Source organism: Scleropages formosus, chromosome 20 (assembly GCF_900964775.1).
Source record: "Scleropages formosus chromosome 20, fSclFor1.1, whole genome shotgun sequence".
Taxonomy (NCBI): Eukaryota; Metazoa; Chordata; class Actinopteri; order Osteoglossiformes; family Osteoglossidae; genus Scleropages; species Scleropages formosus.
This window is the reverse complement of record NC_041825.1, coordinates 12,306,123-12,326,169: the sequence shown is the minus strand read 5'-3', so window position 1 is coordinate 12,326,169 and position 20,047 is coordinate 12,306,123. Positions and strand designations below refer to the sequence as shown.

Below are 20,047 nucleotides of genomic sequence, written 5' to 3'. Positions count from 1 at the left end.
TTATATTGTCATTGCAAGAAATCACATTAATATGTAACAACCGCAAATAGGTCATAAACGCAGAAAAACAAAGAATTTTGTTTTTTAAAAAAATCCCGTTTTGTAGTCTTCCCAAGGTATGCACATTCTGAACGAAAAATAACTCAATAAAACCTATAAGGTGATATTCAAGTTAAAAAAGACCACGATATCAATAAATCTGCCACTGAAAACAACTAATTTACTGTATTCTACTAGTTCCTAGTAGGAATTTGCCCCACTGTGACTGTTTGAAGTCTGTAGCGCATTGCATCCATTCAGTATGAACCTTCACATGGATAAAATTCCACTACATAACAAATATCTTCTCATATCTGAAATAACCTAAATTATATTATTTGTCCGCATGTTCCTATATTCCATTAATTTTCAACTGATGCACAATAATCCCAAAATTTATAATAATAATAATAATAATAATAAGAAGAAGAAGAAGAAGAAAGTAAAGAAAATTTGTTTTCACAAATGACTACTTCTATTTTAAAACTCGACTTTTCTTGTTTGATTGATCTTTTTTGTAATTTTCAGTCATAAATTACAAATGTCAATATACACTTTAGGGGGTGCGGTGGCGCAGTGGGTTGGACAGCAGTCCTGCTCTCCGGTGGGTCTGGGGTTCGAGTCTCGCTTGGGGTGCCTTGCGGCGGATTGGCGTCCCGTCCTGGGTGTGTCCCCTCCCCCTCCGGCCTTACGCCCTGTGTTGCTGGGTAGGCTCCGGTTTCCCGTGACCCCGTGAGGAACAAGCGGTTCTGAAATATACACTTTCTAAATGAAGCCGTTGAAGGGATTATGGAATGAATCCGTTAATCCGCCCCCTTCTTAATAGCACAATTTTGATTTATTTTAATTAAAGCCTTAAAAATTAATAGCGCCTCTTATCAACAAAATGCTGAGAGGAGTTTCCAAATGTTCAGGGTGTTTCTCATGTGAAAACCCCTATCACTTCAACTCTTCAAGGGTGCAACATGACAAAATATGCAGATAACTCATGCCTGTTTTGTCAAGATTGCCGCAGCTGCAAAAGACAAATAACCCCTTTCACTATTTTTACTTACATACATTGAAGTAAATACATCAATTTTGTCCTTCAAACCAGGATATGTTAAAGATCACCTGCCTGCAGGTAAACTCAGAATGGACCAAAGAGTGGACAGTTTCAGACCTTGTTGTTATGCTGTCCTTTCTTCCTTCGGACCTTTAAAATTTATTAATCTGTTCAAGTGATTAATTGATTAATTGACAGATTCAAGTACGATAAAACTGATGCTCTTGCATGAACCTCACAATAGTAAAAGATCCATGTTAAACTATACAGTTAATAAATGCAATGGTACTACGAAAAATAAATAAAAGAATTAAATGATAGAAATACTAACAATAATAACTGTTGCAATAGTAAGAATGTTTAAAAAATGTAGCTTTATGCACTTTTCCTCTTTATGCATAACATGTGTATCAATTGTTCTTAAAAATCAGTGTTTGATATCTTATGTTTAGTGATTAATAATTCTTAGCTCAGCACAAATTATGTCTGAGGAAAATTCGACATTTGAATAAAATCGAAATCATTACACAGCAGTTTTTTTTCAGTACGACAGACAAGTTATTGTCCAGAAATGTGTAAAGCAGTTTAAAAGCTACCTCAAGTTTTCAGTTAATGTGTTCGATTTTAATGTTTTTGCAGTTATCAAATCACCACATTCACCTTATTCAGGTGTTTTTTCTGAGCTGTTCATTTATACCCTTTCTGTTTTACCTTTGTCTTATGCATCACCAAACAAAAATATGCCATGAACACATTGACCGGAGTCTGCTGTAGCCCTTTGCTATAATAGCCACCAGCATCCGACGGATTTATAGACAAAATGATTTCAAACTAGACAAATACCTGAATGCTTTTAAAAACATTTTAAAAATCAATCATGCATGAATCATTCGTCTGATCTTTAATCCTACATGGTTACATGATTGGTCTTTGGAGATGTAAAGAGTGTAAAACCGTTTTGCTGGAATTCAGTTCCACTGAGTAGAATACAATAGAAAAGGTTATAAAAGTGCACAAAAGGAGCAAAAAAAAAGACCCCGAAAGACTGTGGCTGTTTGACTGACCCACTAAGAGCGACTGCGGAAAAGTGAAGTATCATGTTGCCCATCAAGGTAAAAGGGAAAGAAGACATTTGGAAACAAACATCGCGCAAACAACTTGCAAAAATACAGCTCATTGGAAAAAAAATCTAAATGTTTAAGGTGTATAATCTGTAAACGTTGCTTTTAAATTTAAATTCTAAGGGTAATGAAAAGAAAATAAACACATCAACGGACAACTTAAATTTTGATGTATTTTCAAACATCAAACAGAAAATATTTCAAGAAAGAATTAACGACAACATACACAGTTAAAATTTCGGCGTTTTCATTGACAAAAGAATGCAAAGGCAATATGATTTTACCTGCTTTCGGCTTTTTCACTTTTGTTAAAATATGCGATTTAATATTATCAAATTAGCGGTCTTTGAAATTAATTAATTCTTTTGTGGGGAAAGTATTTCTTACTATGAAAAGGAAACCTGCAATAATTTTGTAATCTCATTTATAGCATTTATTACAGTGAGAACATTGCTGAAATGCTGATTTCCATGAGTCTTAAAATAAATGCATGGACTTCAGAAACATGCCACCTTGTCTCCCACACGGCAGTATTTTATCTAAATTCATAAAAGCACATTTATAATATGGGAATAGTTTGATTTCCACAATGAAATTCACACGAGACAAAATGCACAGACAATATTGATTTATATAGTTTGATGTTACACTATTTAATTGGAATGTAGTTATCTCTTAGTTCTGAAATTTATAACACCACTCACACCTATGTGTAAATCATCTGCTAGAATTTAACACAGCTTTATTTTCTTTACAAAATAAGTACGTTTACTTAAGATAGAACTGCAAACTATAATCGCTTTGCCAAATTAAAACATATTAATAATTATATTATATTATATAAAAGAAAAACACAGTTATTATTTAAAGCAGTTCAGAGTAAACTTGAATTTAACCTGGAAATGTACGCAAATGTGTTACTATGTTCTAGTTACTATAAAGATGAAAGGGGTGATTCAAGCCATGTATTAAATGGAAATACGGCCAATATTTGTATATATTGACTGAAATAAACAACGTTTCAGGTTAATATATTTTAACAAAAACTTAAACTAAAGCAAGATGTTAATCTAATATTTTCATAATTTGGCACAGGGTTTCAACCCAGTGACCCTCTGCCAACCAATTGGACTCAACTTGTTATTCTGGGTGGAGCTCCTACACTGTTTAAAATGTGACACTCGGAGCGCGGTGACACGATTCCTTTACTTCTGCCAGGAAGAAGTGCTAGAAACTTCCAGAACTGCCGAAATGGTTGTGTGGACAGATGCTGAGCGCGCCGCCATCACCGGCATCTTCTCGAAGCTTGACTATGACTTCGTAGGGCTTAATGCTCTGGCCAGGTACAGTTCTCTTTTCACGTGTGATGTAATTAAATAAAACAACCACATTTGAAACTTAGCAAGCAATGTTTTCCGGACGGATTAATTTTGGCGGGAAAACATTCTTCATCTTTCAGAAGATGGCTTTCCCGCCAAAACGCGTCCATCCCGAGAAATAAAGCGTCTTTCGGTAAAGTTGAAGTGTGCTCTCCCATTGCTCAAGTCCTGCACAGGAAGGAGTTCGGAACATCCATTATTCCTTATTTAATTAGAAGTTCTGCGTGTCTTTTTTCCTGCTATTAAATAATATTACTTCCGATTATAATGTTCATATTCTGATTATAATCATGTTCATATTGATAATGTAACAATGAAGGTTACAACTCGTGGTTCTACAGGTCAGTGCTATGTGATCCATACTGTAACTTATGACTCTTGTATGTCACTGCTTGTCCCACCCAGGTGCCTCATCGTGTACCCCTGGACCCAGCGGTACTTCGCCAAGTTTGGTAACTTATACAACGCGGCTGCCATCATGGGGAACCCCATGGTCGCAGCTCATGGCAAGGTAGTCCTGCGTGGCCTAGACAAAGCATTGAAGAACATGGACGACATCAAGAACGCTTATGCTCAGCTGAGCGAGCTGCACTCCGAGAAGCTTCATGTGGATCCTGACAACTTCAAGGTGAATTTCAGTCATCTGATCTCTGTGAATTTTATTGCACTGAAATACAATAGGAATGTCAACATAATTATGGAGCATGGCAAACTGCAACAATCATCCACATTTACTCTACAAAGTGTGATGTAATCATACATGTTTATTTGCACTTTATGTGGTGGCAGTAGGGGGTGCGGTGGCGCAGTGGGTTGGGCTGCAGTCCTGCTCTCCGGTGGGTCTGGGGTTCGAGTCCCGCTTGGGGTGCCTTGCGGCGGACTGGCGTCCCGTCCTGGGTGTGTCCCCCTCCGGCCTTACGCCCTGTGTTGCCGGGTAGGCTCCGGTTCCCCGTGACCCTGTATGGGACAAGCGGTTCTGAAAATGTGTGTGTGTGTGTGTGTGTGTGTGTGTGTGTGTGTGTGTGTGTGTGTGTGTGTGTGTGTGGTGGCAGTAGTGGGATAGCTGGTAGTGTAGTGGTTACAGTTGCTGCCTTTGCACCCAAGGGTCACAGGTTCAGCTGAGCAAGGTACTTACCCTTAAGAATTGCCCCAGTAAAACTGCCTAGCTGTATAAATGGGTAAATGTAAATGATTTGGAGAAAAGCGTTAGCTAAATTAGTAGTTGGCCAGTTTGTTTGAGAAGTTCATTCTCTGCTTTTCTCTTTGCAGCTGCTGGCCGACTGCATCACCATTGTAGTGGCTGGGCAGATGGGCTCTGCCTTCACCGCTGATGTCCAGGCTGCCTGGCAGAAGTTCCTGGCTGTTGTTGTCTCTGCTCTCTGCAGACAGTACTACTAGAAGTTTTCTTCAACTAGAGCACTGAGCAACAGCTCCGGAGGTGTTCTGTTTTGAGGAACAGGAACATTAATGATTTAATAAAAGAGGAATTAAGAACCATTTCTTGGGAGCATTTCATTTTTCCACTGTATTCATCACACTACCATACTTATTCATAAATTAACTGAATATTTTACTTAGCTGTTCTACATGCAGTTATTAAATAACTTACAAATGACACCTGCTTTTATGTTAACGTTCACAAAAATATTTTATGGTAAATGAAAGACTAAAGAAACCGATACCAAAGTGAAAAGTGACATTAAATAATGTAAGCTGATTGTTGAGTGACATTGATAGATATATTTTGCCATTCTTTGTCAAGCATAATCATGCATGAAAACTGAGATGGTCTAGGGTGGTTTCCTGGACTCATTCTTCAGATTATGACTTGAATACTACGTTAGGGATGCTATTTATTATCAAATATTTAAATATGATTTGTGTCTGTAAGACTATCATCAACACCAGGATCACTTGGAGTAAATTTGTAGTGACAAACAAGTGTTTAGTTTACATAAAGCCAGGGAGGTGTTAGTTGAGGGAACTGCAGAACACTTTTTTTGGACTATTTCTCAATTTACAGAAGGGCAGCACAGTGGCATAGTAAGTACTGCTGTTATATAGCTCTTGCGTGGTGTGAGAGGGCATGGGTTCAATCCCTGCTCAGTCTGTGTGGGGTTTGCATGTTTTCCTCGTGTCTACGTGGGTTTCCTCCCACAGTCCAAAGACATGCTGTTCAGGTTCACCCATAGTGTTTAAGTGACAGAGAGTTTCACTGATGTATGGATGAGTGACCCCATTGTAAGTACTGTAAGTCACCTTAGTGAATAAGGTGTATGGTAATCTTACTAGAGCAATTTAGAGTAAGCGTGTTGTTCAAGGGTACTAGAGTTTTTAGAAGTGGGATTTGAACCTGCAGCTTTGGGGCCAAAGGGAGCAGCGCTCACCACTATTCTGCTCACGTTTAAAAATGAGAGAAAATTGTGATTTTCATTAATCATGCCTTAGTGGAAATATTGCGGCCTGTTATTAACAATGATAAGTGGAACATGTGCACGGAGCTGCGATACGGGCGGTAATGGTGATCTGTCAAAGCACAGGTCCTCCTGGGTGGAACCACTCTGTGCTGCGAGATAAAACAGACGCAAGTTTCCCCAGAGCTATATGTTGCTGGTGAAACAATGATAAAGTCATGAGAAATTATATACACTTGGATATCTGGCATAGATTTAGTAGGCTACTACCGACTGATTTTGATTTTAAAGTGTATAGCATGTTTGTATAATCCTGTTCACAAAGATGAACTTTTATAAAAGGCAGCAGGAAAGCTAAAAATCAGAAATCTAGAAAAAAATATAAGTAGTTGAGCAAAGTCACTAAGAAAAAAACATATGCAAATTTTATATCAATAATAAAAAACTATGTGCAGAATTTAGAATATTAAGTATTATAATAATTCCAAAATACATTTTATGTAGCTACCAATTTTATTGCTAAGTTGCTTCATATAAAAGCATCTTGGAAACAAATACAAATGATTTCATTTCTCATTTGATTTATAAAATTAATTTTTTTTGTGTTTTCTCTGGGGAAAGCATGATTTCATTGAACTTTAATAAAACCTAACAATATATGCACGAATTTGAAGAAATGAGTTGGCAAAACGAAGTTGGGATCTTTCTGAAGCCTTTGTCCTCTAAGACAGGAAAGAGGCTATCAGTTAGGCCCAAATTTCTTCAAGGGTAGACAAAGTCTTAACGTTATGATAAACGGTGCTTGTGTTTTCAAGATAATTGTGAGATATTCTGATGTTCCTTGTCTGTAAAGGGTTAGTTTTTTTGGGCCGTTCTGTTAAAAAAAAAACTGCTTATGTGTGATGTTGCTTTAGTATAGGCAGCGACTTACATTATAATTAGTGTTTTTTAGATGGAGAAAGAGCCAAAAAGGGATGTATAAACTGAATAGTAACATATAATTTTAAAAGTACAGGCAACACTATATACTCTAAATACTAAAAATTTTAAATATATTATATTTAGCAAAATGTTATGTTTTTGTAAAAGTTGTAATTTAAGGTTTGTATTGATAGTAAAAATAATGACATTTCAGCCAGTGCCTTCCTCACCTTAATAAGTGATATAATGTGTCTGTTTTTATTTTCATTTATCTATTTATTCTTAAAATTTAAAATTAATTCATTCAGATGAATGTCCTTTAATTGCATTTTCCAATAACCACTCAAATAATCATTGGTATAAAATACAAAAAACATGGTAAATATTTAAAAGTAAATAACATTTAAATATGACAGCAAAATCATTTTAATTTATTTAAACTATTCACAGAAATAGTTGTTATTTTAATGATCCAGTGTCCACATACAAATAAACCATTTCTGAGTGTGAAAGAAAACATAATTTTAAAAAAAAAAAAATAAATATTTTAAAAGGAAAAATTCCCAACCCATTCATTAAAAAGTCGATTTAAAATATATACTATATATGGAGATAAAATGTGTAAACTATGTAAAAAGTATTTTTTACATTATTATTTCTCATCTCCAGATGTGCTTAGAAATAAACTGTTGATCAACAGAAAATTAATTCTTTGCTGGCTTTCAGCTCTTTTGATAGTAGGGGTATTTAGAGAAAGTATTTAGAAAAATTACCAGGAACAACAGATACAGATCATTCATAACTTATCTCCAGCTCAAGTTTAAAAAATTAATTTGCTATCATTTTCCCTGACTATTTAAACAAGGATTTAAATGATCATCATTGTGGACTTTTGACTTCTCATTTTATCATTTGACTTTTCATTTTATCATTTTTTAACTTTCTGGAACTGTAAAATTAAACTTAAAAAATTAAACTAAGCATTACAGTTTAGTTAAAAGGTGTAGTGTGCACTAATACACTTTATCGCAGCTAGGTCATATCAGTCCTCGGGTTCCCTTGGAAAATTTCCTTCAAGTTCAGACTGAACATGAGCACATGGTCACATCCGAAACCAGAGTATCTTACCTGTATAAAGTCTAAAAACAAGTGTTGATCAGAATAGTTTGTACCGATGGCCCAATGTTTGCAGCTGGGAAAATTTCCACTTCATGTTAAATTGTACAAATCATCCATGGCTTATTAGTATGCATGAGATTTAGTATTTGTGATCAGATAAATATTTGTGAGTTGTACAGCTTATTCAGGAGTAATACTTTTGTTGGCTGTATGTCTATTTTATGTAAAATATAATTTTAAAATAAAATTCTTAAACTTCAAAACTATTACATACCATTGTCCTTAATCATAGTTCTCTCAGCTGAAGAGAAGATGGGCAGTGTGTTTACATTATTGAGACATCCACAGTCAGCCTTTACTTTCTTCTCTCCCCTCATACCTAGGCCTTCAAAACATTATCTGAATTCACAACATAACTAATTTAAATATATATTCAAACATTAAGAATTCTATTATAAAGTCATTTGAAAATGTACTATGATATTGTCTCAGTGTATAGAGTTCATTCTAACATGAAATTTGTCACTTTAAGTACATATACAGTATAGTCTACACAGTTAAATAAGGCCTGTGTTTTTATTCATATATATTTTGAACAGTTGCATTTCCCTTTGCATGTTTAGCAAAGCAAGTGCAGGTGAACTGCTTCACCCAATGGTCAATGGCCAATAGAAAGTGTCTTGGGAGGAGCATCACACACTGTCACTACTACTGGACAATATAAACGGGCTCACTGCACAGTTCACACACTATTTCAGGACACGGTATACTGTTGTACTGACAAAGCAGCCAAGAGCCACAATGAGTCTGTCAGCCAAAGAAAAAGATCTTATTAGAAGCTTCTTCAGCAAAGTGTCTGGAAAGATGGATGTTGTTGGTCATGAGGCTCTGTCCAGGTAACTAGTGCTTTTTGTTTTAACTTTTCTACTTTCATAACTTAACATAACTTGTCAATGCTTGTAGCTGTTGCCTAAGTGCAGCTGGTAGCATAGTGGTTTAAGCTGCTGCCTTTGTGTCCAAAGGTTACAGGTTCATATCCTAGCTCTAGTATCCTTATGCAAGTTACTTAGCTTGAATTGTTCCTGTGAAAAAATAACCCCTGTGTGTAAATGGGTAAAGAAGTGTAAGCAGCTTTGAAGAAAAGCATCAGACAAATGTAAATGCTGTATCTAACAATTTGTGTTAACATGACTTCAAATGTCAATGATCCTTTGGCACAGAATGCTGATGGTCTACCCTCAGACCAAGACCTATTTCTCCCACTGGAAAGACCTGACTCCTGGCTCTGAGCCAGTGAGGAAACATGGGAAAACCATCATGGAAGGTGTTAAGGAAGGAGTCAACAACATTGATGACCTTCCTGCAGGTCTTGTCAACCTCAGTGAACTGCATGCGTACACACTGCGAGTGGATCCATCCAACTTCAAAGTAAGTTGTAGTCATTTTATGTTATTATTCTTTATTTGATGAAAACATTTGTCTAAATGTTATTTGAGATAATATCCCTATTTTTTCTCTGTATACAACATGGTCACATCTTTCAGCATGTAATTTAAATACATTTTTCTAAAACTTGTGCACAGTTATTGAAACTGGAATTACTGCACATATTTTCAAATAAAGCAATAAAACATGTCTTTTTCTCCACAGATCCTGTCTCACTGCATCCTTGTGGTTCTCTCCATGATGTTCCCTGGTGACTTCACTCCTGAGGTGCACGTCGCTATGGACAAGTTCCTCACCAATGTGGCCCTAGCTCTGTCTGAGAAATACCGATAAATACTAGTTCTGACTCTATAACAAAATAAAAAATAAAGTGAATGATTCAATTCTGTTGTATTGTCTTTTTATTTGAGGACCAAAATAATTCTACAATGAATCAGTAATATCAGCATCTGTGTCTCTGTTTATTGTTGTGTTTCGTCTTCTTCAAGCTGACTTCACATGTAACCTGTCCCACTTATTGACTGTGGAATCTTACATTAAAAGTACAAACCTTACAGAATTTCCAAGAAAATACATGCAAAGTTAAAATCTGCAACATACAAAAGCATCACTGCATTAGGACTCAAAGTGTGAACCTGGTTGTTAATTGTGTGCTCATGTAGCACAGAAACAAGAGCAAAAAATTAAATAAATTAAAAAAATTTAAGTAACTAGAAATAAGAACATAACATTGGACGATGTTCCAAAAACAGGTGCTTTCAGGACATAAAGAAATTCCAGGAACCTGTGTAAATTCAGTTTTCATTTGTAGCAAATCTGACACCAGCCTCTGAATAAATGCTTCGAAAACATAAACTTTTCGTGGTTACTTGCGTTTGATATATGATGTCCACCTGGAGCATAAGACAGAACAGCTAACATCTCTCAAGTCCTGCACTGTATATCTTGTCTGGATGTGGGGCAAGTAAATATTACCAGGAGAATTATCTGGAGTACTATGCTGCAATTATTGCGTATCATTCCAGTTAATACTCCTGATAATATTTATAACATTACATACATATAATATTGGAAGGCTAGAGGCAGATTAGGCTCGCTGGAAAATTATTAGGGGGAGCGACTATACACCTTCAGATAAGCATATGTATTTTTTTACATTTTATTTTATTTTATTTTATTTTATGAATTGTTAAAACCCTTTCCAAACGTTTTTATTATTTAAACGTTTTACTATGTATATTTAAACTTCCCGAACAGCTGTAATGAATATGAAATCGAACTCTTATTCAGTCTCTCAAGTCCCACGGCAGCACACTGGCGCAGCGGCTTGTTCACGTTCATATAGATACTTTTGGAGCTGGTGACTAAAAAAACTGAAAACGATTATAAACCGATAATAAGAAATCAAATTAATGTTTCATGTTTGTGGTTTTATGGTTTTTAATGACAGAGCAAAACCAGAGTGTAAAAGTTTGGCATGAGCGCTTGGGTAACTTTGTGGGTGTAACACGTATGTATTTGTTTTTTTTAAAAAAACACTTTTAATGGTTAAGGGTTTCAAAGTCCCAAGTTTTTTTGTCAAAGTGGATATTTATATTTGTTTTAAAACTCTGATGTCTGTCACTCCTTGAATTAATAAGATGAGATGTTTGGATGAGTGAATAATCTCTGTCATGTTAACGTTGAGAAATGTCTTTATGATAGTAATGTTTGGATGTTATTCCGTGTTTTTGATGTAACATATTGGAGGGTTTTAACTTTTATTCTAAGTTACGGTATCAAATATACTTATAGTATGCAGGAAAAAAATCAAAGATACAGTTGTGCGTTTGTCCTTAAGTACTAAAATCGCAGCACTGTCACAGCAACAATCTGTGAATGTTATGTTTTACTTGAAATAAGTGTGTAAATTTTTATGTAGACACGATTAGCTATTTACGGCAGCGGCGCCAAGGAGATTTCGTCTCGTTCACTTCACTCAGTTTCAGTCTTAATGACTGAACCAATGCAGACTTTTCAAAGCAAGAGAGACTAGTAGTAGCACATAATGCCAAAACGGCATTTAGAATTTAAAGAAAACAATAGTAAAATCATGTGTCAAATGGAAAATATGTGGAGAGCAACGAAAAAGAACTCGAACATTAGAATTTTCTCCATTACATTAATTTATTTAGCAGACGCTTTTCTCCAAAGCGACTTCCAATGAACTCCATGTAGTGTTATGAGCCCGCATACCTTAATCACCAAGGTAACTTACACTGCTAGATACACTACTTACACTGGGTCACTCATAAATAAAATGTACTCTCTCTGTCACTCACACATTACGGGGAACCTGAACAGCATGCTTTCGGAAACCGGAGGAAACCCACGCAGACATACAGAGAACATGCAAACTCCCCACAGACTGAGTGGGGATCGAACCCACAAACTCTCGCGCTACCTAGGCGCTGTAAGACAGCAGCATAACTCAGTGTTCCACCGTGTCACCCGCCTTTACAAGTGAGCTGCAAAAAACGGCAAATACCGTATATAACCCAACTTTAACACGACATGAACAACTTACTTTTGCCATTAACTCATGTGAATATGTTTAAAAAAGTACAGTACTGACATGACATGTTGTTGCCGATCATGAGTATCACGTCGTGGGCTGCCATCCCGGGCAGAAGGAACGCTGCAGGAGTTAACCTCAGAGATTTATGAAACGACGTAGTAGTACATATTTATTTGTACTCCAGTGTACAAAGTGAGCAATCAATTGATTTGAGATTTTATTTCTAATCCGACATGTGCGGTCCTTTCAATCAATGATTCGTGTGGGACCCCCCCCGGGACCCCCGAGTTCCCCCTGTTCGCGAGGACAGTTCAGCCAATCACGTGCGGCTTCATCTTGTGGGTGGACCGAGTGGCAATATTAAAAGCCGTTTAGCTGCTCTGGCAGAAGCAGAATTTAGAGAAGGTCTAAAAGAGCTTTGAAAGATCTCCAGAGTTACCAACATGGTTGTGTGGACCGATGCTGAGCGCGCTGCCATCACCGGTGTCTTCAAGAAACTCGACTATGATTTCGTGGGTCTGAATGCTCTGGGAAGGTGAGATCTTCTCTTCTCCCCCTGAATCTCTGTAGCTTTCATTTTTTTGTTTTGCAAGAATAATATCATCATGTTGCCGACTGTAAAATTTAAGCTGGTTAATGAAATTACACTTTATGCTTTATATCATTTTCAAAGCCTTTCAGTGGCCCTCTTTCCAGCAGCTGTGAGTTTTTCTCATGGTAATAAATGTTTCTATGTCATTACTCTATTTTCATGTGACCCTGTTTGTACCAGGTGTCTCATCGTGTACCCCTGGACCCGGAGGTATTTTGCCACCTTTGGAAACCTGTTCAACGCAGATTCCATCATGGGAAACGCAAAAGTCGCTGCTCATGGAAAGGTGGTTCTAACCGGACTGGAGACGGCCATGAAGAACATGGACAACATCAAGAACAGTTTTGCCCCTTTGAGTGCACTGCACTCGGAGAAACTGCACGTGGATCCCGACAACTTCGGGGTGAGTTTTCTGTATCCGTTCTCACTGAATTGTCTCACACCTTAATACCAAAAACTGTAGTAACGTCACTGAAGTTAGTTATGGAGCAAAAGAAGGATTTGTCTTTACGCTTTGTTATTCCACAACTGCACGTGTGCATCGTGAAGCCATAACCAGTTACAGGCTGTATGGGTAGTTCAAAGTGCAAGTAATTATTGATCTTGTTATAGTTTGTGTTTGTTTGTGAAAAGTCCATTTTCTTCTGTTCTCCTTGCAGCTGCTGGCCGACTGCATCACCATTGTGGTGGCTGCGCAGATGGGCTCTGCCTTCACCGCTGATGTCCAGGCTGCCTGGCAAAAGTTCCTGGCTGTTGTTGTCTCTGCTCTTGGCAGACAGTATCATTAATATTTCTCTTTTTGTTGTGAGAATAAACTGATCAATGATTCAATAAAAGTAAGTTAAAAGAGCTCACTGACTAATGTGTAATCTCTGTATTTCCAAAAATTGCACTGTAATCAAGATGGAGGTGATCAGAATGTCATAAACTCTGCAAATTTACCACTGTAGTGTCATATTTCCAATATTTAAAATGTTACTGAAGTTTTGCTCATTTAAAAATGCTGTTTTTGAAAGAGAACTGTGTTGGCCATGCAGAGTATCAGTATTGCAATAAATTCAAATTGGAAAGCATACACTGACTATCATCACATTATTTCCAGTAAAAGATGTGTGGACTGAAATTGAATTTTAGCATGATAATGTTATCCTGAATTGATGGAGGATGTAGAATTTTAAAGCTCTATGAACACTTCAGTGTGCACTTTTCTCTGAAGACACAATCATTCACCCATTTATATACTTGGTTAATTATGGGAGCAATTTACAGTAAGCACCATCCTGAACAGTACTGGGTCTGAAGACAACAGCACAAAATACTTTGCCACCAGCAACCACTACCACTATGTGTTACTCAAAAATGCAGCTTGTGCTGAAATTCCTCGCTGTCACTGCCTCTGCCCTTTGCAGACAGTATCATTAAAACCCTTCAAGAAAAGCAATATTCATTATCATCATTTTCAGAACTGCTTGCCCCATACAGGGTCGTGGGGAACCGGAGCCTACCTGGCAACACAGGGCATAAGGCCGGAGGGGGAGGGGACACACCCAGGATGGGACGTCAGTCCGTCGCAAAGCACCCCAAGCGGGACTCAAACCCCAGACTCACTAGAGAGCAGGACTGTGGTCCAACCCACTGCGCCACTGCACCCCCAACAAAAGCAATATTTAATTCTGACAAATGACCTTTCACTTTGACAATAAAGAAATTAGCAGCATCCACTGACTGGTTTGACCTTTCCATACCACTGTAAAAGTTTGAATGCTTTACACTTTTATTTTAAGTTACTTCATATAGCTCTCTCTGTAGTACTCAGAACAAAAGGAACAAGCTGAGAAATAACACAAGTAACATAAATACATTTATTATTAAATTTCAGTTTGTATTGAGGCTGGATGGGTTATAAAGCTATGACTTAAGCAATGCTGAAAAGACTTTCGGCGACACCGAAAGTAAACACACACAAATGTCGATAGAATGAACTGATTCTTTAGCTAGAACTGAAAGAGAAAAGAAGACTACAAATCAAGAGTTCAAAAACAGTTACACATTTTTCAAATTAGCCACGTGTAAATTTTCTGGATTCAGAAAGAAATGAAATTAATTGAAATATTGAATAATCTTGGGGGGCCGACAAGTGACAATGTAGATTAAGAGGATCTCTGTGATTCATGGGCGAAAGACACCCAGGTTCTATACGATTTTGCTACATATTGTTGTCTTCAGTTGCAGTACAAAAAAATTTGTACCTCATAACGAAGATGAAGAGATGGTCATTTATCTCTTTTCTTGCTGTGTAGAATTACATGAAATATGAAAACCAGGGAGAGCTCAAGGTAAATGTTTCTGGAAACTTCGATGATATTTGTAAAGGGTAATTGAGTGTATACTGAAAAGTAAATGCAAAGAGAATGAGAATCTCATATATCATAGGGAATAGTAAAATAAAAGCAAAGAAAAAAAAGTTTGGCAAAGTCAACAGAATTGTGGAGTAAATATATAATTCTGAATATTAATGCACTGTAGTCGCTTTGTCAATGTAAATTCTTGAACTTTCACAGGCAAAACAACTGGTCAAGACTTGGGGAACCAAAACTATTAGTAACAGAAGAGTTAATTATATTGTGGGAAGGCATACCTCTTTCTTTTGCACCTAGGAGACATTTGACAAAATGTTCTTTTCATCATATAGATGTCCTATATCCCTATATTTGTCAAATTTGATGTTGCCCTTTTGCCAAAAAAAAAAAAATATTATTAAACATTAAATAGAAAGTAAAGGTTAAAGCATAGTGGTGGTGTTTCTCACCATTCCCAATCAGAGGCTCAGGGTTATCTCTGCACCCTTCTTGGAGCCATACAAGGGAGGGAGTTGTATGCTAAAGGCTGAGATAGAACGGGTGAACGGATGCATGTGTGCTCAAGATAGCCAGCTTGGCAACTAGACACACCGTCTGGCTATAGTTTGTCCTTTCCAGACAACTTTGCATTGGAAATTGCTGAAACGTGTTATGTGTGTGAATTCAGTTATTAATGTCAAGTGTCATACATTTTCAGTTCCTCTTATGTAAATAAAAATCCCACAGAATGGCAAAAATCAGGTCTAGCCATCAGCAATCATCCTTTGTTATGGTCAGTACGGCATTTTCAAAATATGCCACAATACAAAAAATACCCCTTTTACATTTAGTTTCTCTGAAGCAACTTACAGTTTTCAGGTATTTACAATTATTTACTCATTTATACAGTTGGGTAGTTTTGCTGCAGCAATTCAGGGTAAGTACCTTGCCATTTACCCTAGGTTTACAGGTTTTCAGAAATTTGCCTTATATGAGGAATAATCAACCTCAGCGATATCATTTCAGCATAATGCTCTTTTACCGTGAATAATCTTCATATGCAATATAAACAAAACAAAAGCTTAACAAAAGACTTCTGCAAGGGTTTATGAAAATACAGACCCTTTTTTACAAGATTGACTTATTATTCAGAATGACAGTGTTTTTGCCCATTAGGTAGTCAATGTAGGTCCACAGTGGGCATTTTATTCTGCACAACTCTTCATATGAGATACTTGTCTGAGATGTTTTGAAACACAGATGCACACTGGATGTAACAACCCTGAAAGGTTTTTGTCCCACATTATATTGGTGCAAATAAAGCTGTTTTGTAGCTACATCTAATTTATTGATCCTTACAGTACCTTGAAAACAATGACCAGTAGTAAACAAATAGGTTTCAAATGGTGGCTAGGTTCCACTCTTTAATATTGGAAATCGATGAAGATCAACGTTCCTTCAAGCACTTTATTAACACCATCATAACAGTGCCATAGGGAGATCAGCTTCTGTATTTTTTTTTGCTTCCTACCACATTAACAATCTGCAGGGGAATTTTCACTTCAGAGTAAGTACTTTGGTCAAGGGTGTCATAGCAGGTGCACAGATTCAAGATTGAGTCTTTTCAGTGAAAGGCTCCAATTACCAGCTATATTTTAGTAACTGGTAGCCTAGTGGTTAGAGCTGCTGCCTTTGGATCAAAGGTTGCAGGTTCCAGTCTGACACCCACTGTAATATCCTTGAGTGAGATACTTACTTTACACTCACTTCAGTGGAATTACACAGCTGGGTAAATCCTTGTAAGTTGCTTTTGAGAAAAGCATCGCTGAAGGAATAAATGTAACAGAGTCGGACCTTCTGGAAACTCAATTATTTAAACAACGAAAACAGTTTTAATAAGTACCACAAAGCTTGCTTAAGTAAATCCTTATTCTCACGATCAGCTGAAGATCATCCAAGGGATCATTTCGTTAGTGACACCAACAGTGCCCTTATCAACATTCTGTCCACCTGTTTTGCAGAATGACAGACACAGCCAGTGATCTTATGCGCTTTATTTTTTTCTATAATGAACATCTGTGAGCCGAATTATCAAAATGTTTCCCTCCAGTGTGTACTGTGCCTCCCTGCGTTGGACAAGGGGTTACTGTATTAATAATGATTGAGTAAAGTAATGTGTCACATTAAAAAAACAAGCTAGATAAATTATAAAGATTGTTATAAGAAATTATAAAATTCTTTATATTTATACTCTTAGACTCTTTAATATTGGAAATCTGTGAAGATCAACATTCTTTCAAGCACTTTATTAACACCATCATAACAGTGCCATAGGGAGATCAGCTGGTGCGGCCGTCCCCGCACCACCTGGCGCCGAAACTTCATCAATGATCTTAAGTTCGCTGGCGTATCCTGGAACAAAGCTGAAGAGCTGGCAGAGAACTGGAAGCGGTGGAGAGACCTCCTCACCCGAAGTGCCCAGCAGCACGGGAGGATCTAAGACTAAGATACACATACACACACACACACACACACACACATTTTCAGAACAACTTGTCCCATACGGGGTCACAGGGAACCAGAGCCTACCCGGTAACACAGGGCACAAGGCCAGAGGGGGAGAGGACACACCCAGGACGGGACACCAGTCCGTCACAAGGTACCCCAAGCGGGGCTCAAACCCCCGACCCACCGGGGAGCAAGACTGCGGTCCAACCCACTGCACCACCACACCACCGCACCCCCTAAGGCTAAGATACTTTTAGTAATATTACAAATAATGTTATGTGGAGACTGAGTATGCTTCATATGGTTTTATGTGCCCCTTTAATAATTTGTCTGGATTTATGTCATGTACATTTCTTGTTTTATATTTTAACAAACAAAGAAACTCTGTTGTGGATCTCTCTTTTTATGTTTTATTATGTTTCAGTCAAAAAATGCATGTTATCACTTTTTAACTTTGTAAAAACTTTCTTCACATAGAGTTTAAACTTTTTTCACTTTTTCAAACTCAGCACCAAATAAGACTTTTCCACATACAGTTCAAACATACATGTAAAAGTTTCACTGATTAAAAGGCACTAGACATCTGATGCAAAGACTGAAAAACCATTATCAGCTTCTTCAGTGTATGAACACCCAGGGCTTATCCACGCCCTGCCCTGATCAGCGTTTTTACCCTACATACCTACTCCACTATCTGACCAGTCTCATTTCAGTGGTTTGATTGTTTAAATTCAAAATGAGCAAGCACAATTTGAAATGTTTGTCCCAGGATTCTTTGCCATTTAATATTTTGTCTATTTGCATTCTTTTTTAGTTTTATTCACAAGTTGCATGTCTCCTGACTCGATATATGACTGTATACATTTTCATGATGTTTTAAAAAAATTCATAAAGGCTTTAAAAGTCTTTTGTTTTACATATCCATTTTGGGTTTTGCATCAAATATCCAATTTATAAACAATAATGAACCTCTGGATTTTTAGTGTTTTCTATAAACCAACAAATGGAGTAGTTTTAATGAATAAAAAAAGACACTGAAAGTAAGAATATTAAAATGTAGGAATGGAAATCTCTGTTTCTCCCTATACAGACAATTTAATTAAAATACTTAAATAATAATTAATTTTAAATTTAATTATTTTTGTCTTTCCAAATAAGAGGTGTGTGCCTTGATTAATTCAAATTGTCTTAATTTTTTAATACATTTTATAAACATAAAAATTATTTTTTGAAGGTTGTTTTTTTATCTGACAATTTTTTGAAGGTCACATTTCCATCATATGGAAACCCTAAATATAATAAAGCAGTGATAAAGTTATCTCAGTGATGTGTTTGGAGGAGGAGCATTGTGACTTGTCACCACCATACAGCAATATAAAAAGGCTCGCTGGAGGTGCTCACACACACATACATTACTTTCTGTACCGTCAAGTTGACAATCCACAGCAAAGATGAGTCTCTCAGTCAAGGAGAAAGATCTTGTCAGGAGTTTCTTCACTCAAGTGTCAGGGAAGTTGGACGAGATTGGTCACCAGGCTCTGTCCAGGTAACTGGCCTTTTCGTTCACTCATAACTCATAAAGATGACGGCAAATCATAATTAGTAAAAACAGCAGCACGGTGCTTCAATAAAATACCTATTTAACTTCGAGGCCCTTGGCTGGCACTTATTAATCAATGATGTTCTCCCGCAGAATGCTGACGGTCTACCCTCAGACCAAGACCTATTTCTCCCACTGGAAAGACCTGACTCCTGGCTCTGAGCCAGTGAGGAAACATGGGAAAACCATCATGGAAGGTGTCAAGGAAGCAGTCAACACCATTGATGACCTTCCTGCAGGTCTCGTCAACCTCAGCGAACTGCATGCGTACACACTGCGAGTGGATCCATCCAACTTCAAAGTAAGTCACTGAAAAGTTTTTGTTTTAGGTTAGTTAGTAAGTTAGTTTGCGAATGGCTTGACATGTTTGAAAAAGATATTCTGCAATGTCCTTTGTGAAGTATTACCTTCATAGTCAGAAATGACACACAAAATTAGCACTGTTCTTTAACCTGGAATAACCGGATACAATTTGTTTGCCAGGTATAAAGTGATAGAATTTACTTCTTGCCATGCTCATAAACATGGTAATAAAACATGTACTTTTCTCCACAGATCCTGTCTCACTGCATCCTTGTGGTTCTCTCCATGATGTTCCCTGGTGACTTCACTCCTGAGGTGCACGTCGCTATGGACAAGTTCCTCACCAATGTGGCCCTGGCCCTGTCTGAGAAATACCGATAAATTCAGAATATGACTTGTTTAAGAAGTGATTCTATAAAAAAATAAAACATACACTGAATCAATAATTTGAATTTCTGAGTGTTTTCATTTGACTTTCAACTATTTTCTGCTGCATTTGTGAATGTGTCATTTTGTGTCCCAATAAAGACCAATTAAATTTGATGAATTCCCAACGTACATATTCAGCGGTGGAGAAGCATCTTAAAATGAGCACCCGTTTCCTCTTACAATGATGACACTAAACATAAAACACCAAGTTAAAAAAACCAACATTAAACACAAT

At 37.1% G+C, this 20,047-nt stretch overlaps 4 protein-coding genes across 4 annotated transcripts; all 4 read left to right on the top strand.

Moving 5' to 3' along the window:
• The first annotated feature begins 3,396 nt into the window (after positions 1-3,396).
• Positions 3,397-5,081, top strand: LOC108939899 (hemoglobin subunit beta-like). Its single transcript, XM_018761554.1, has 3 exons — positions 3,397-3,548; positions 3,990-4,212; positions 4,854-5,081. The coding sequence occupies exons 1-3, from the start codon at positions 3,457-3,459 to the stop codon at positions 4,980-4,982; spliced, it is 444 nt and encodes a 147-aa protein (XP_018617070.1). The 5' UTR covers positions 3,397-3,456; the 3' UTR covers positions 4,983-5,081.
• A 3,755-nt stretch (positions 5,082-8,836) lies between these two features.
• On the top strand, positions 8,837-9,817 carry LOC108940056 (hemoglobin subunit alpha-1-like). The gene is made up of 3 exons (XM_018761877.1): positions 8,837-8,934; positions 9,259-9,466; positions 9,689-9,817. The coding sequence occupies exons 1-3, from the start codon at positions 8,840-8,842 to the stop codon at positions 9,815-9,817; spliced, it is 432 nt and encodes a 143-aa protein (XP_018617393.1). The 5' UTR covers positions 8,837-8,839.
• Positions 9,818-12,393: 2,576 nt separating this feature from the next.
• On the top strand, positions 12,394-13,475 carry LOC108939842 (hemoglobin subunit beta-2-like). Its single transcript, XM_029246969.1, has 3 exons — positions 12,394-12,576; positions 12,814-13,036; positions 13,293-13,475. Exons 1-3 carry the CDS (start codon positions 12,485-12,487, stop codon positions 13,419-13,421), a joined length of 444 nt encoding a protein of 147 aa, XP_029102802.1. The 5' UTR covers positions 12,394-12,484; the 3' UTR covers positions 13,422-13,475.
• A 5,456-nt stretch (positions 13,476-18,931) lies between these two features.
• Positions 18,932-19,764, top strand: LOC108940054 (hemoglobin subunit alpha-1-like). Its single transcript, XM_018761874.2, has 3 exons — positions 18,932-19,026; positions 19,174-19,381; positions 19,636-19,764. The coding sequence occupies exons 1-3, from the start codon at positions 18,932-18,934 to the stop codon at positions 19,762-19,764; spliced, it is 432 nt and encodes a 143-aa protein (XP_018617390.1).
• Positions 19,765-20,047: the final 283 nt, after the last annotated feature.

Coding starts and splice junctions, on each gene's coding strand:
- LOC108939899 (XM_018761554.1), top strand. CDS start 3,457: ATGGTTGTGTGGACAGATGCTGAGCGCGCCGCCATCACCGGCATCTTC. Junction 3,549..3,989: donor GGGCTTAATGCTCTGGCCAG/GTACAGTTCTCT, acceptor TGTCCCACCCAG/GTGCCTCATCGTGTACCCCT. Junction 4,213..4,853: donor TGGATCCTGACAACTTCAAG/GTGAATTTCAGT, acceptor TTCTCTTTGCAG/CTGCTGGCCGACTGCATCAC.
- LOC108940056 (XM_018761877.1), top strand. CDS start 8,840: ATGAGTCTGTCAGCCAAAGAAAAAGATCTTATTAGAAGCTTCTTCAGC. Junction 8,935..9,258: donor GGTCATGAGGCTCTGTCCAG/GTAACTAGTGCT, acceptor CCTTTGGCACAG/AATGCTGATGGTCTACCCTC. Junction 9,467..9,688: donor TGGATCCATCCAACTTCAAA/GTAAGTTGTAGT, acceptor TTTTCTCCACAG/ATCCTGTCTCACTGCATCCT.
- LOC108939842 (XM_029246969.1), top strand. CDS start 12,485: ATGGTTGTGTGGACCGATGCTGAGCGCGCTGCCATCACCGGTGTCTTC. Junction 12,577..12,813: donor GGTCTGAATGCTCTGGGAAG/GTGAGATCTTCT, acceptor TGTTTGTACCAG/GTGTCTCATCGTGTACCCCT. Junction 13,037..13,292: donor TGGATCCCGACAACTTCGGG/GTGAGTTTTCTG, acceptor TTCTCCTTGCAG/CTGCTGGCCGACTGCATCAC.
- LOC108940054 (XM_018761874.2), top strand. CDS start 18,932: ATGAGTCTCTCAGTCAAGGAGAAAGATCTTGTCAGGAGTTTCTTCACT. Junction 19,027..19,173: donor GGTCACCAGGCTCTGTCCAG/GTAACTGGCCTT, acceptor GTTCTCCCGCAG/AATGCTGACGGTCTACCCTC. Junction 19,382..19,635: donor TGGATCCATCCAACTTCAAA/GTAAGTCACTGA, acceptor TTTTCTCCACAG/ATCCTGTCTCACTGCATCCT.